This window comes from Carcharodon carcharias, chromosome 1 (genome assembly GCF_017639515.1).
Source record: "Carcharodon carcharias isolate sCarCar2 chromosome 1, sCarCar2.pri, whole genome shotgun sequence".
Lineage (NCBI taxonomy): Eukaryota > Metazoa > Chordata > Chondrichthyes > Lamniformes > Lamnidae > Carcharodon > Carcharodon carcharias.
Genome location: NC_054467.1, coordinates 187873916 through 187890539, shown reverse-complemented (window position 1 = coordinate 187890539; position 16624 = coordinate 187873916). Strand labels below are relative to the sequence as shown.

General features: G+C 43.2%; 1 protein-coding gene across 1 annotated transcript in view; it reads left to right on the top strand.

Annotated features, from left to right (window-relative positions):
* Positions 1-16624, top strand: part of atp8b5b (ATPase phospholipid transporting 8B5b) — a 306737-nt gene that overhangs the window by 178031 nt on the left and 112082 nt on the right. The window contains exons 17-18 of the mRNA XM_041183329.1: positions 2668-2832; positions 14806-14917. Coding sequence (XP_041039263.1) covers positions 2668-2832; positions 14806-14917 — 277 coding nt within the window. The remainder of the gene's footprint in view (positions 1-2667; positions 2833-14805; positions 14918-16624) is intronic.

Below are 16624 nucleotides of genomic sequence, written 5' to 3'. Positions count from 1 at the left end.
ACTATCAACAACATCATGGGGGTTGCCATTGACCAGAAACTGAACTGGACTAGCCATATAAATACTGTGGCTACAAGAGCAGGCTAGAGGCTAGGACGAGTAACTCACCTCCTGACTTCTCAAAGCCTATCCACCATCTGCAAGGCACAAGTCAGGAGTTTGATGGCATGCTCTTCACTTGCCTGGATGAGTGCATCTCAAAACATTCAAGAAGCTTGACACCATCCAGAACAAAGCAACCCATTTGATTGGCACCCCATCTACAAACATTCGCTCCCTCCAACACCGACGCACAGTGGCAGCTATGTGTACCATCCACAAAATGCACTGCAGGAACTCATCAAGGCTCCTTAGATAGCAGCTTCCAAACCCACAACCACTGCCATCTAGAAGAATAAGGGCAGCAAATAGATGGGAACACCACCACCTGGAAGTTCCCCTCCAAGTCACTCACCATCCTGACTTGAAAATATATCACCATTCCTTCACTGTCACTGGGTCAAAATCCTGGAACTCCCTTCCTAACAGCACTGTGGGTGTACCTACACTTTGGACTGCAGCAGTTCAAGAAGGCAGCGCACCACCACCTTCTCAAGGCAACAACAATGGAATTTGCATTAAAAAGGGAGAAACATGCATAAAGGAGATGAGGCTATGTGTCAAAAGGGAGAAGGTATTCTAAGATCTAACAAGTGTGAAAAGCTGGCAGCTTCAGTGCATTGAGTTGCTGTCTATAGGAACCGAAGCTGAAAGAACTCATTTTGAACATCATTGTCCAGGGTATCATGTTGTTTAGCCTGGGTTTGTTTAAATCTACCTGTTTTTTTTTACTGTTGCCCTAATGGAGGTGTAACTGGAAGCCAGATTCATTAGGGGTTTTAGGAGTTAATATAGTAGTAATTTGTAGACCTATATATATGCTTGAAATCTTTTAATAAATGTTTAATTTAGTTTCCTAAAAACCTCTGAAGTGGTGGTAGTCTTATTACTTCTGAATTCAGGGCATGCATCTCAAAGTAAAATACAAATTGCAAAACAGTTGTGACCACGAGATCAAGTTCCCCTCCTGGATTTGATCCACCTGGCACACATCATCTGCCACATCATAACATAAATCTATGTTGGCAGGTTTGCAGCAGCACTATGGCTCAGTGTCATTCTGAGCAGTCAGTGAGTACCTTGAGCACACACCCTTCCCATGTTCAGGAACAGCAGGTACCCTGAGCATGCTTAGTGAATAACCAGTAACCCATCTTGCCAGAGCATTGAACCTTTTCCTGCTCTGGATACAGCTTGTCTTGGCTCTTTTGCCTCTCACAGTGGTGGTGATTTCTACCCAGGCATGTTTTGTCTGTGTGGGTGGCCCCCTCTTGCCACCCTCCAGGAAGAGAACTCCCCTCCTGACCCTCACAGGTGCCCACATTACCTCAAGATTGGCGTCTGAAAAATGAGGGGCTACCCTGTCCCGGGTTCCAGGCCCTGGCTTTCCTGGGACATTGAGGTGAGAAATCCAGCCCAAAGTTCTCTGTCAATCTTCATTGTGCACTTTCACCATTCATATGGCAGCCACAATAATGGCTCCCATTCTGAATTTAAATTGGACCCACAGTTAAGTTGGCCATACTCCATTTCTGCCTCCAGGGCTGCTAATTGGCTGCCAAACCAGACTCCATATCAATGAAGGGGTCACCCACATGAAATTCAGGACTCATTTCTATTTCTCCATGTGGCAGGATCAGGATCCAGAAATGGTCCCGACCTCTGTTTCCTACCCCCTAAATCCAGCCTAATGAACAACATTGGTAGTTAGGAAGCTATTTTCTTCATTGATAGATGATGAAATTGCAACAAGTAGATTCCAAGGGAATAGAATCTTTGTTTCTCAAAAGTCTTTGATGAAAGAAAACTAGAGACGCTTTATTTAAAGAAGTACAGTTGCAAAAGGATACTAATTTGACCACATGTTTTGCAGGTTTCTGCTAGTATAGAATAAAACATTATTGGATTTCATAACCCACAAGCACAAATAGTGCTGTTAACCCAGTCAAAACTCAAACACGGGGTAGATAGTTTTCTCTAATGATAGCCATTAGGAAATCCGAAGAAATGTTTTAGACTGTCATGTGGTTGGAATTTCAACCGTGCCCCAGCCTGGAAAAGGCTGATAGGCAGAGGGGCCGCATAAAATAGGTTGACATTGGAGGCATGTCCTGCCCGTCACCGAGGTAAACAGCAACAGGGGAGGTGGCAGGTGTTTCAATCGCTCCTGAGCCAATGAATGCTTTTAAGTGGCCAGATTAATGGCCACATGGTGAATGAGTCAGGTAAACTCTGGTGGCCTTGTTACAGCCTTGGGAGGGGCGTCCCTAATGTACCCTGTCCCCCTCCCCTGCATACTACTCTTCCCTCTCCCAAGCCCCTGTTTGTTCCCCCCCTGCCCTTCTTATCCTGGCCCTCAAACCTTGGCTGGCAAACACCACCCCCCCCCTACTTAACTAGGTGTCCAGTTCCAGCAACGATCGTTGTTAGGGATTGGCTGCAGTCCCAGCTATGGCCAATGCTCCAAAAAGAAATAATTTAAAACAAATAATACTGGATTATTTTGAAAAGCTTTTTTGTGTGTAAAATAACCAGTCATTCTGAGATATAGCTTAATTTTACTTGTAGGAGTTTGCAGGTGATGGTTTACGCACATTAGTCCTGGCATATAAAGAATTGGACAAAGGATACTTTGAAAATTGGCAAGAACGGTACCATGAAGCAAGTACTGCATTAGAAAATCGGGAAGAACAACTATCTGAATTATATGAAGAAATTGAAAAAGACTTAACGGTAAGCTACTTCTTAATATCATCTATATCACTGTGTTCGACGGAGAATTAAACTGCATTTTTCCTTATATTTATTGAATAAAAACCTTTGAAATGCTATTTTGCATTTAAACTTTATCATTTGGAAACTACACAGTATTAGTGTTAAAAGCAAAATACTCTGGATGCTGGAAATCTGAATCAAAAACAAAAATTGCCGGAAAAACTCAGCATGCCTGACAGCATCTGTGGAAAGGAAGACAGAGCTAACGTTTCAAGTCTGTATGATTCTTCAGAACTAATGAAGAGTCATACGGACTCAACCTTTAACTCTGTCTTCCTCTCTACAGTGTTAGTGTTGGTAGTTTTCATAACTTTAGTGAAATTTACTTGGAATAAGGAAAAATAATAAGATGGAAGTAATGCTATTTTATCTTGTTTCATGTTTCAGTTATGCTTAATACAAACAGCGATTACAATTATTATGTAGACCTCTCTCAAAGTTCAGCTAATATTGACCAATTAGTTATGTGTCATTGAATAAAACACGAGCGATTTTAATGTTAAGTCTATCAATTTATCTTTCTGTTGAGAAATTTGATTCTGTGCATGCATAACAAAATAACCACTCTGTTAACTAAGAATAGATTCATGAACTGGTTTAACATCGTGCAGAGAGACTATCTTTCTCCATATTATTTAATACGTTGTGTTCATAATTAGGGTTGCTTCAGTTTTGCTCATAGTCAAGCCAGTTGGTCTGTCTTACCTACCCCATACTGATATGATGCCTTATGGATCACATCCAGCGATTCTTGATTCCCATTTATCTTCAGAGAAAGTTGAAATTAAGATCAAAATTCCAAGACTAACTAGGCAAAAAAAAAAGACATTCCCTACCAATCGCTCGAGGTGGTGATACCTAGATTAGAAAGTCAGATTGCCTATCACCTATACTATTTGGCACCTACTTTTTGTATGATGTGATCTCTGTTCCAACCAGGAATCGATATAGCTCCTTGATAAAGATATGCAACAATCAGCACTTGTTCCGTAAACCTGCTATTCTCCAGGAAAAGAAAAACTGCTGATCGGAAAACAAGAGGCTTCCTTTACCCAGGCCGGAAGCAGGCATTGGACTCTTTGCATGTACAAATAAGGGGTCTGTTGCCTTCTTGAGATTCCTGTGGTAACATTGGTTTGTGGCTTGAAGCCAGCAGTGCCATCTTAGGTTTCATTAAGGCAAACCAATCTGACAATTCACCTGAACCACCCTCCTGATTGGCATTGCTCCTTATCCTTAAGCCCTAATGCCTGAATTCTTGGTCCTGACCTCCAAGCTCCCTTTTGTCCATAATGGCTGGCCATAATTTTTCAGTCTTAGACCCAAGGATGGTGCCAGAGGATTGGAGAATTGCAGACATTACATCAGGCTTGTCCAACCCATGGCCTGTGACCACAGGCCCCTCTGTGTGGCCCCTGAATGATTGTTGAAATTTCCGGTAAGAGGGGTCACTATTAAGTCTATCAGCAACAAACCTTGGAGAGAAACAGGCTGTGATTGGAGGAGCAACATAAACTGGCAAATGCGAGTATGTGGAGGTAGAGTGAAAGACTCTGGAGCGTGTGGGGCTTCCACTCACCACGCTTTCCCGTGGCTCTGGCCACTTTCCCCCAGCTCCAGGTGTCCTGCCCTGGCTGCAGCTGCTTTCCCCCGGCTGTCCCCAGTTCTCCCCACTTTCCCCAGTTGTTCCCCGCGTTCCCCCCCCCATTCTTGGCCCATCCCTTGGCAGACACTCACATTGGGATGCCACTGGCCTCAGGCCTCGCTCCATGTCTTTCTTCCACTCTCATCACACCTACCCCCACCCCTCCCAGCCGATTTAGTGAGGGAGGGTGGATGAGTGAGGGAGTGTGAGGGCGGCTGAGTGATTGTGGGTGCGTGGTTGAGTGAGGGAGGGAAGGTGGGTGGTTGAGTGATTGTGAGTGGCTGGTGGTGAGTGTGTGTGAGAGAGAGAGGGGGTTGTGAGGGAGTGGAGAGTGTGTGTCTGTCTCACTCCCGGTCTCAGGTTTCTCATTCACCCTCATCCCTACACACCAACAGGCACTCTCACCCACTCTCACAGGGGATGAGGGTGAGTGAGTGAGCACCCTGAGACTGGGAGTGAGCTTGACACACACAATCTCACTCTTTCACACTCTAATGGTTGTCTTTACTTATTCCTCATTTTTTTCATTATCAGTTTATTGTTGTGACTTTTTTTGCTCAGTAAGTTGTTTCTTTTCATACGTCAGCTTTTTTCTTTTGAAATTCACATCTGATGTTGTGTCAAATGTTATCTTTCTGAAATTTGCTCATCCCCCCCCCCACCCCCGAGTGTGAGAAATATTGAAATGGGGCCCCCGTGCGATAAGGTTGGACAAGTTTGCATTGCACCCTTTTTCAAAAAAAGGACTGTAGTGATAAACCCAGCAACTACAGTTCAGTTAGTTTAACTTTGATAGTGCAGAAACTTCCAGAAACAATAATTCAAGACAAAGTTAATAGTCACATGGACAAATACTGGTTAATTAAGGAAAGCCAGCAAAGATTTCTTAAGGGAAAATCATGTTTATCTTGCTGGAGTCTTTTGAAGAGGTAACAGAAAGGGTTGATGAGGGCAATGCTGTTGATATGGTGTACATGGATTTCCAAAAGACATTTGATACAGTGCCACAGACTTGTTAGCAAAGTTACAGCTCATGGAATGAAAAGGAAAGCAGCAACATGGACACAAGATTGGCTGTGTGACAGGAAACAGAGTAATGGTTAATGATGCTTTTCATGCTGGATGAAGGTTTGTAGTGGAGTTCCCCAGGGGCCAGTGCTGGGATTCTTGCTTTTCTTGATATAAATTAATGACTCAGACCTTGATGTACAGAGTACAGTTTCAAAATTTGTGAATGGTACAGAACTTGGAAGCATTGTGAACTGTGAAGAGGGTAGTGTAGAACTTCAAAAGGACATAGACAAGTTGGTGGAATGGTTGGACAGGTGGCAGATGAAGTTCAATGCAAAAAAATGTGAAGTGATTCATTTTTGGTAGGAAAAACATTGCAAAACAATATAAAATGAATGGTTCAATTCTAAAAGGGGTGCAGGAGCAATGGAACCTTGGTGTGTGTGTGCATAAGTCGTTGAAGGTAGCAGGACTGGTTCAGAGCACGGTTAAAAAAACATACAGTAGCCCAGGTTTTATTAATAGGGGTGTGGAGTACAAGAACAAGGAGGTTATGTTGAACTTGTATAAGACACTATCAGCCACAGCTGGAGTGTCCAGTTCTAGGCACCAAAATTTAGGAAGGGTGTGAAGGTATTAGTGAGAGTGCAGAAAAGACTCACATGAATGGTTCCAGGGAGGAGGAATTTCAGTTATGAAGATAGATTGGAGAAGTTGGAACTGTTTCCCTTGGAGAAAAGAAGGCTGAGAAGGGATTTGATGGAGATATACAAAATTATGAGGAGTCTAGACAAAATAGATAAGGAGAAACTGTCCTCACTTACGAAAGGATCGAGAGGGTGCAAATTTAAGGTAATTTGCAAAATAAGTAAAAACGATATGAGAAAAACTTTTTCACACAGTGAGTGGTTAAGATCTTGAATGTGCTGCCTGGAATTGTGATGGAGGCAGGTTCAACTGAGGGATTCAAAAGGAAATTAGACCATTATTTGCAAAGGAATAATGTACAGGGTTATGGGTAGAAGGCGGAAGAATGGCACTAAGCAAATTGCTCATTCAGAGAGCTGGTGGAGACACAAAGGGCCAAATGGCCTCCCTCTACACTGTTTAAAAAAAAATGTGTCCCGCCCCCTAGATCCCTGATCACTGGGCTCCGGCCCCAACCTTCCTGCACCCACTAAAATCCCTGATTTTTGAGGCCCCATCCTGAACTGAAATCAAGTACCGTTCAGATGATCCCCATTTAGAGGCCTAATTCCAAGTTAGGCGCAGTCTTGTTGTTCATCAAGGCGAAGATGACCATGTTCATCATCTGCACTGTGTGGCAGGGTTCCATTGGGTACATACCAGTGGGTGACTGCGAAGCTTGATCTGTGCTCAAAAGTTTCTTTTTTCCTTTATTCTTTCATAGGACATGAGCATCACTGACAAGGACAAACAACATTTATTGCCCATCCCTAATTGCCTTTGAACTGAGTGTCTAGCTAGGCCATTTCAGAAAGCAGTTAGAATCAACCATATTGCTGCAGTCTGGAGTCACACTTAGGCCAGACTAGGTAAGGATAGCAGATTTCCTTCTCAAGTGAACCAGATGGGTTTTTGCAACAACTCATGGTCATCATTACTGAGACTAGCTTTCAGTTCCATGTTTATTAATTGAATTTTAAATTCCACCATTAGTCTGGGCCTCTGGATAACTGTCCAGTGCCAGTACCATTATGCCATTGTCTCCCCTACTGCAAATAGGACAGGGTACTACAGACAGTTGAGTTTTGGATGGGTTACTGGCTCGATATTTCTTCTACTTGCATTTCCTTTCTGCTTCTGAAAAATGTTTGCTTTCGAAGCACTGTTTTTTTTATTTGATTGCGCAGGTATAGCAATCTTGGGCGGGCTTCTCCAGGACTCGAAGTTGATATCAAAACCCTCAAGCTAAGCCTTCAGAGTGATCTTGTAGTGCTTCTATTGACCACCATGAGAGTGCACCCCACTCAAGTTTTTCCTGGAAGACTTGCTTTGGTAATGGGTGTCTGGCTACATGAGCAGCCCAACTCAGTTATGACTGTTTCAACATGATGTGAATGCTTGGCATGCCAGCTTAGGTGAACAACTCAGTGTCTGGTATATGCTGCCATCTGATCTTCAGAAGCTTCCAAAGGCAGCTCAAGTGAAAGTGATTGAACTTCTTGGTATGACAATGTACACAGTCTAAGTCTCGCAGGCATAGAGGAGAGAGAGCAGGACTATTGCTCTATTCGCTTTCAGTTTGGTAGCGAGACTCACTCCTCTTTGTCCCAAGACTGATATTCGAAGCCTGCTGAAGGCTGCACTTGCTTAGCCATTTTACCATTTGTCTCGTTGTCAATATAGACAGTTCAAGAGAATGCGCTGTCAAGATAAGTGACCGTATCCATTGCTGACAGGGTTCTGACCATGGTTTAGACGTTGGGCTCAAGATAGGGCTTTCCTGAGCAGGCTGGTATGTTACTTCATTTTTTCTTTTTGTGCTGATTGTAAGCCCAAAGCAATTGCATGCATTGAAGAACAAATCCACGCTACTTTGCATGTTCAGCTCTGACCGACAGTTAGGTTTTTTTTATATTCTTTCACGGGATGTGAGCATTGCTGGCTAAAGCCAGCATTTATTGCCCAGCCCTTATTGTCCTTGAGAAGGTGATAGTGAGCCATCTTTTGAAGCACTGCAGTCCATGTTAATGCACACTGGAAATCGTGAAGTATATTCTTGGAGATCTTGGACTTTGCTCGGAGCCATGTGAGATTGAGCAGCTTTCCATCCATGTGATATCTGATTTTGATGCCAGGGTAACCATCATAGAAGGCTTCGGAGGGAATGGCAGAGAAAAACACGCTAAAGAGGATTGGCACTAACACAGAGGCCCGTTTAACCCTATTAGTAACCATAATCCAGGACATGTGAGCCTTCGTGGAACTGTCAAAACATTGTGTTGAATTTCTTAGGGCAGCCAGATTTCTTCATTACTTTCCAAAGGCCCTCACAGCTGACTGTGTCAAAGACCTTGTGTGGGTCAATCAACATGGTATAGAGGTTTATGTTCTGTTCTTTGTATTTCTCCTGGAGCTTTCTAACTGCAAACACCATGTCTGTGGTTCCTTGAACATTTCTGAAACTGTTCTAACTCTCTGTCAGCACATCCTGGTCGATACTTTGTACTAAGTAGTTCAGAAATGTTTCTGGTGAAGATTTTGCTGGCGATGGAGAAAAGTGAGATTCCTTTATGATTGTCATAAGATTAACAAGTTCCTTTCTACTTGTACAGGTGGACAATGGAGACATCTTTGTATTCTTGCGAGATGGTTCCTTGCTGCCACATAGACTGGAAAGAGTTCAGTGAGCTTCTTGACCAGGCATTGACCTCCTGCCTTGTTGACCTCAGTTGGGATAGCATCAGCTTCTGGAGCTTTGCCATCTGGCAAGAATTATTTGCGTTTGATGTTTCCAACAGCAGTTGATAGCCACCTGTGGCAGCCTGTTGATTGCTTCTTCATTGATGGATGAAGGCTGAATGAGAATGTGGTTAAAGCTCTCTACCCATCTTCCTAGGATTTGGTCTTTTTCAGTAAGCAGTGTTGACCTGTTGCCTGACTGGTGACTCTTGAACTTCTCCGAGTCAGTTTCCTTCATGACTGCCTGTTTGATTCTTGAGACATTGAAATGCTCCAGGACCTTCGTGCCTTGGGGGCAGCTAGAGCGATAGATCTTGATGTTTAGCTTTGAAATAGTAAGACGATCGTCCCTCCAGCACTCAGCGTCACACATGGCCTTCGTTACAAGCACATTCTGCCTGTCCCTCTGCTTGGTGATGACATAGTTAATTAGATGGCAATGCATAGAATGGGTGTGCATCCCAGACGTCTTGGTGCGATTGAGGAGGTGGAAAACTGTGGTGATTAAGAGCTCATGCTCAGCACACACCTTCAGCAAGAGGTGACCATTGCTATTAGAACGGCCAACCTGTTTCTTCCAATGACCTTTTCCCACACCTGGTAATCTGCACTAACTCTTGCACTGAAGTTGCCAAGAATGATTAGCTTGTCTAACATTGATACAGCAGCAATCAAGGAGCAGAGGTTATCATAGAACATACCCTTGACTTCGTCCGGGTGGTCATGGTAGGGGCATACACGCTGATGAGAGTTGCTTGCCTGTTGCTTTTTAAGTGCCATCAGACAATCATTAAGCAAGTCAACTTACTGATGAGATGATTTATGAGAGTAAAGCCTATGCCAGATTTGTGCCATTCTTCTTTTCCATGGCCACCCTAAAAAAAAATGCGTAACCTGCATCGATTTTGTTGAGCTGATCCTCCTCAGGTAGAAGTATCTTCCTGAGGGCAGCCATCTGGACGTTGTACCTAGCCAATTGTCTATCAACAAGAGCAGTTCTTCTCTCAGGTCTGTCAGCTGTGGTGTTGTCCATAAGGCTGTGCATGTTCCATGTGCTAATAGTGACTGGTGTCACCTTTGCTTTCATTTTGAGATTGACTTGCAACTGCGTTGATGGGATCCTTGCCAGCTGTGGCCTGCTGGCCAGGGAGGTGAAACAGACAATGTGTAGGGCACCTTTTCTAGCCTGTTTATCATACTAGCGAGGTGAGCAATGTGGTCCTGTAAAGAACTGCTCTGTCACTCAGGAAGCTGCTGACATCCACTTCTGCTTCATTCCAGTGAAAAATAACTCTGTGGCCTGAGCCAGCTATATGCAGGTTCACGGCTAAGCTCCCAGTGAACCCACACTTGCTGCTATGTTGCTCGCCTATCACACAGGACTTGTGACTGTGACTGAAAGAAAATTAAAATAAGCTCATAGAGTGAAGAAATGGGCATTTTCTTCACCGAAATGAGCAGCCCAGGCTTCAAATTCTTCCTTGCAAAAAAAAACCTGTTGGTTTTGATATTTTTTCTTGAACTTTGCTTCAGAATTTTTTTTAAATCGCAGTTCCCTCAAGTACAAACACCTCCATTCACACTTGCTTCAGAATCACTTCAGAAAAGGAGCAGAAGCTCTTGGAGGCAAAATGAAAATTGCCTTAAAAGATCTAAAACCTGGAAAGCTGTGAGTAGCTCAGAGATGCTAAAGAGCTGGGAGTTTTCCGAGAAATGGCCTAACCAGGAGTTGAGGTGTTTTTGGTTGGCTGGTTGAAAAGGAGCTCTGGAAAGTTACAACATCAGGACTGTCATAGCCTGAGGGAGAGAGGGTTTATAGAACTGCTGAAATAGAAGCAAAATACTGCGAATGCTGGAAATCTGAAACAAAAACAGAAAATACTGGAAAAACTCAGGTTTAGCAGCATCTGTGGAGATAGAAAAAGAGTTAATGTCCTGATGACCCACCTTCAAAGCTAAAGAGAAGTAGAAATATGATGTGATGGATTTTATATTGTTTGGGAGGGGGTGGAACAAGATGAAAGGTCAGGGATAGGTGACAGCTAAGGAAAAATTGACAAAGGTGTCATGAACACAAGGCAAGGAGAGTATTAATAGCAGTGGTAAAGAATAAAGAAGGTGCTGATAGTGGCATAAAGGTAAGATAGCAGGTTTTGAAAGCAGAACAAGGGTCAGTGTTCTGTGAAAGCACAATATAGAAACAAGTGACAGTTGGCCCAGTGCAGGGAGGGATGACTGAGGGAAAAGGATAAAACAAATGAATGAATAAATTAAAGAATAAATCAAAAAAAAGAATAAATAAATAAAAATTGGATTAAAAAAGGGGTCACAGTGGAGGAGAGAGTTCATGGTCTGAGGTTGTTGAACTCAGTGTTAAGTCTGGAAGGCTGTGAAATGCCTAATCAGAAGATGAGGTGCTGTTACTCCAGTTTGCGTTGGGCTTCACTGGAGCATTGCAGCAGGCCAAGGACGGTCATGTGGGCATGAGAGTAAGATGGTGAGTTGAAATGGCAAGTGACAGGAAAGTCTGGGTCATGCTTGCAGATCGATCGAAGGTGTTCCGCAAAGTGGTCACCCAGCCTGCGTTTAGTCTTCCCAATGTAAAGGAGACCGCATTGGGAGCAGCCGAATAAAGTAGACCAAATTGAAGGAGGTGCAAGTGAAGCGCTGCTCCACCTGAAAGGAGTGTTTGGCGCCTTGGACACTGAGGAGGGAGGAGGTAAAGGGGCAGCATGATGCTGCCACCAAACACATCTTCCCTTCACCCCTCCGTCAACATTCTGTAAGGACTGTTCTCTCTGAGACACCCTGGTCCACTCCTTCATCACCCTCAACCCATCCCCTTCCCACAGCACCTTCCCATGCAATCACAGAAGGTGCAACACCTCAATTGAGGTTTCAGCAGATTCCTCTTCTGAGGTGTCTTTGAGGCTTGAGTTGAGGCCCTGGATCGTGGTCTCCCTCGGCTATTTCCCAGATGTCCCTGTGAAAGCAAGGTGAGATAATTAGTGCGTGGCAGTGACCTGTGAAACAGGCCACATCACTCACAGCATGGCTGTCTGTTGGATGTTGCACTGCTGGATCCTCACTTGGTAGAGAACTGCTGACCTCACAGTCAGCACAGGAATGGTCCAGAATTTGCTAGCCAGCTGTACGACTCTATTTTCAAAGTCTGTTAGAATCTTGATGGCGGGCATTCCTCCGCCAGTCTGTGACCTCTCCCTCTTGTGTGCCAGCTTGTCCTGCATGAATACAAATAGAGAGAGTGTAAGCAGGACACCTGCCAGGCCGGATGATAAGGATGCCTGGCATGTGTGAGTGGTGATGGTGCCATGGATGGGGTGAGGACAATGAAGGTGTGTGTGAGAGAGTGAATGTTGATGTCCCTTGAACTGGCAGTGACTGATATCCCTGTGGATGAGTGATGGGTTTGTGAGTGTGTGAGTTATGTGTGATGAGAAGAGTGAGCGGAGGAGATCATTCATCCTCTTTTGGCACTGGGTGGCTGTCCTCTTCTGCAAGGTGTTGCCGCTGACCACTCCTGCCACCACTTCCCATGCTGGATCTTGGGTGACCTTGCTTTCTGTGTTCGCTAAGAGTGGGGGTAGAGGACATCACGGTGGACCTCCACGCCGCCCAAAAGGCACTCGAGGGACACGTCACTGAATCAGGGGGCTGCAGTCTTCTTGCCTTTCAGGTTCATGTCTTCTGTGCAGCAGTCCTAGGCTGGAAGCACTGAGAGGTGTGTGCGCGGCTGAACTTTAAGTATGGCGCCCAGCATGAGTAAGTGGTGGGGTGATGGCATGGAGGGTGAATGAGAGCCCACCCGCCTCCAAAATGGCGCATTTCCCAGGAATGCATGATTAATGAGGTAGGATTGGGATGAAACGGTGTGAAAAGCCGCCATTGTGGCTGGTGGGTAAAATATTCTTTTTCCCACCCACTACTGCATGTAGTGCAAATCTGGGACGATTCTACCCAGAAAGTGGAATCTTGTTGGTAATTTCTTCATTTGGTTCTTGTATGGTAAATTTGGTTATTTTGGTTTACATTTCCCCTACAGGGATCATGACAATGGTAGATGGTAATCTGCAATTTCAGTGAATGAAAATCCAGGGATGCCCAGCTGACCTTGCCAGCCAGATTCCCCTTGTCTCTCTTTTCAGTCAAAGTTTAGTGCAAAAAACTTAGATCTGTTGTTCAGAAATCAAGAGCGGAGGTGGAAATGTCCATGTCCTGGCAGGCCTCGGCAGTTTCACACATGTGTGGGCTAGGAGCGTGTGGCACATGCACAAATCAGCACCTTTGTGATCCTTCGGGCAGAGGATGGGCTCAGTGTGCCTGTGTAGAAAGAATAATGGCACAAAACCGCAATCATATGACTGGGAGTGGAGCGCCATAATTAAGAAGCATCCCAGACAGGGATCAGGGAGAGGCCCCAAAGGAATTCCCAGATGGTGGACCAGGAGAGGTCCCAATTAAAAAAAAGAGAGGAGAGAAAGAGGCTCCAAGCAGAAGAACAGCTGCCGTTGGCAGACTTTAAATGGTGAGGGCTCGGGAGAAGTCCTGCCCATCAAAGAGGGTTCAGGGGAAAAAGGCAGAAGGTTAGTGATACTGTGCTATGGGCCCTTGGGGCAAAGGGACCCCTATGGAGCAGTAGTATCCTACTCAGCATGGCCTAAGAACTGAAGTTGTGCTTGTGAGTTGGCGCTGGAGTACCAATTCGGGAATCCAAGGGAATAGAGTCTCGGGAGATGAGATTGAAATCATGTGTGGTGAGCCATAGTTGAGGTCGTCCGAGTTGGAGCAACTTTTGTAGAGAATTCCAAGACGGGCTCTTCAAAGGGGAAGACTGGATTTCCTTATGAGAGAGACTGAGTTTTAACAAGATTAGTTGACTCACATTGATGCCTGGGTAGGTTGTTGAGAAATCTATGGAATCTGTCTTGATCGCATCCTCTATTTATTTATTTATTTATTGTGCAGTGTGATATGTTCGATCACAGATTGCCTGTTACTTCACCTGTACCCCATATTAACCCTGAATGTTAGGGTGTAAGATATATACTGGAAATTGTTTTATCTTTCTTACCTTGTTTGGTGAAGTTTATTTTGTTTGTTCAAAACCCTTGGAAGCCTGTGGATTTATTCCCTTAGCAAGTGTCTTGAATCTCAAATCTTGTCTATTTTAAACAAAACATTATTGGTTTCCATCCAGATCGTACCAAAAACTTGGGAGTGTGGTCAAGGATCATAACACCGTAAGGACTAAATATGTCCACCAGCATCTGAAAAGGGAAGGGATAAAATTGTATTTTGAATACAGAGAAGCCTGATAAAGGGTTTCAACCCAAAACATTAGCTTCTTTTTCAAATACTAGTGCACCTACTATATTCTTCCAGTAATGTTTTAAATTTATGTTGCTTGTAATTCCCATATTTGGTTTTATAGGAGTAATTTTTGTGCCTTTGTCTTTTTGTGCCTTTGTTATATTTTAGAAGGTTACGTACAAAATTATTTCATTGACAAAAGGCGAGGCCACAGCAGACAGAGACAAGAAAACAAATATAAAATAAAGAGATGTAGGTTTAGAGCAACATGGAGACCTGGGAACAGGAATATGCCACTTAGCTTCTTGAGTCTGATTTGCACCAGTCAGTTAGATCATTTCTGATCTGTATCTTAATTCTTCTCCCCGCCTTGGTGACATAACCATTGATACCCTTGTGTAACAAAAATATACCTTGGTGTAACAAAAGTAAAAGATGAAAGAAAAAATAAAAGTTACATGAGAAGGATTTAGGAAAGCTTATTTCCCTTTTTTAAATCATAGTTTTCCTTTTTGTAGTTGTTAGGAGCTACGGCAGTTGAAGATAAACTCCAAGATGGTGTTCCACAGACAATTCGAACACTGTCAAAAGCAAACATCAAGATATGGGTCCTAACAGGTGACAAACAAGGTAAACAAATTTTATGATTTGTTACTCTTAGATAAAAATGGCTAGGATTATATTTGGAAAGTATTTTGATTTCTGGTGATTTTCACATTTTTTTGGATGATGGTATTGTGTATTCTTCTTTATCTAGTTTTGCTAGCAAAGTTTATCATCTGGATATTTTTCAATATTCCAATATAATGATCTATCTATGATTATGTGGTCAATTGATTACTCTAACAAATAGAACCAAATAAAAAGTGGTAAATCTAGGTCAAAAGTTTTGACAGACTATTTGTCCCTTTGTCGCTTGCTCTGAAGATACATACCTATCCAAAACAATTGAATGAACGTTTATGTAAAGAGGATAAAGTCAGTTTAACTTATTATGGACCTGTTAGGAACACAGGAGAAGGCCATTCAACCCATCAAGCCTGCTCCACCATTCAATACGATAGTGTCTGATCGAACACTTCAATGCCTTTTACCCACTCTACCCCACAACTACGCATGGTACTCCAGGTGCGGTCTAACAAAGCTTCTATACAATTGAAGCAAGAATTCACTATTCTTGTACTCACATCTTCTTGCAATAAAGGCTAACATTCCATTAGTCTTCCTAATTGCTTGCTGCACCTGCATGTTAGCCTTCAGTGACTTATGGAATCATTTGCAAACCTTGGAAATATTACATTTGGTCCCCACATCCAAATCATTGATATATATTGTGAACATGCAATTTTGGAAAATGATCACCAATGCATCCACTATCTCTATAGCAACCTCTTTCAACACTATGGGATGCAGAATATCAGGTCCTGGGGACTTATCAACTTTCAGTCCCATTAATTTCTCCAATACAACCTTCTTACTTATACTCATTTCCTTCAACCCCTCATTCTCCCTAGTTCTTTGGATCCCTAAATCTGGGAGATTTCCTGTAACTTCCTCAGTGAAAACAGACACAAAATAATCATTTAGCTTCTCTGTCATTTCTCAATTCCCCATTATGAATCCTCCTGACTCTGCCTGTAATGGACCCACATTTGTCTCAGCCAAACACTTCCTTTTTATGTACCTATAGAAGCTATTACAGTCAATTTTTATGGTTTTTGCTAGATTGTGTTCATATTATATTCTCCCTTTACCAGTTTCTTGGCCTTCCTTTGTTGTATTCTAAAAACCTCCCAATCCTCAGGTTTACTACTACTTCTGGCAACTTTATAATCCTTAACTTCCTTTGTAGCCAAGTTGAATGACTTTTTAGGGTTTTTGCACCTTGAAGGAATGTATGGGTGCTGTAAGCTATGTAATAATTCTTTGAAGACTATCCATTGCCTTTATACAGTCATACCTTTTAATGTATTTTCCCAATCCACCTCAGCCAATTTGTCCCTCATGCCTTCATACTTTCCTTTATTCAACTTTAACACCCTTGCATCAGAGTGAATTACCTCACTTTCAAACATAATGTAAAATTCTATCTTATTGTGGTCACTCATCCCTAAAGGTTCTTCTACAACAAGATTATGAATTTGCCCTTTCTCATTACTTAACTGTGATCTAAAATAGCCTGTCCTCTAGTTGGCTGCTCAACATACTGCTCTAAAAAACAATCCCTAACAAACTGCAGAAACCCATCTTCCACAGCATTAGTGCTCAATTGGTTTACCCAGTCTATATGCAGATTGAAGTCACCCATGATTACTGTATTGACCATGCTACATGCTC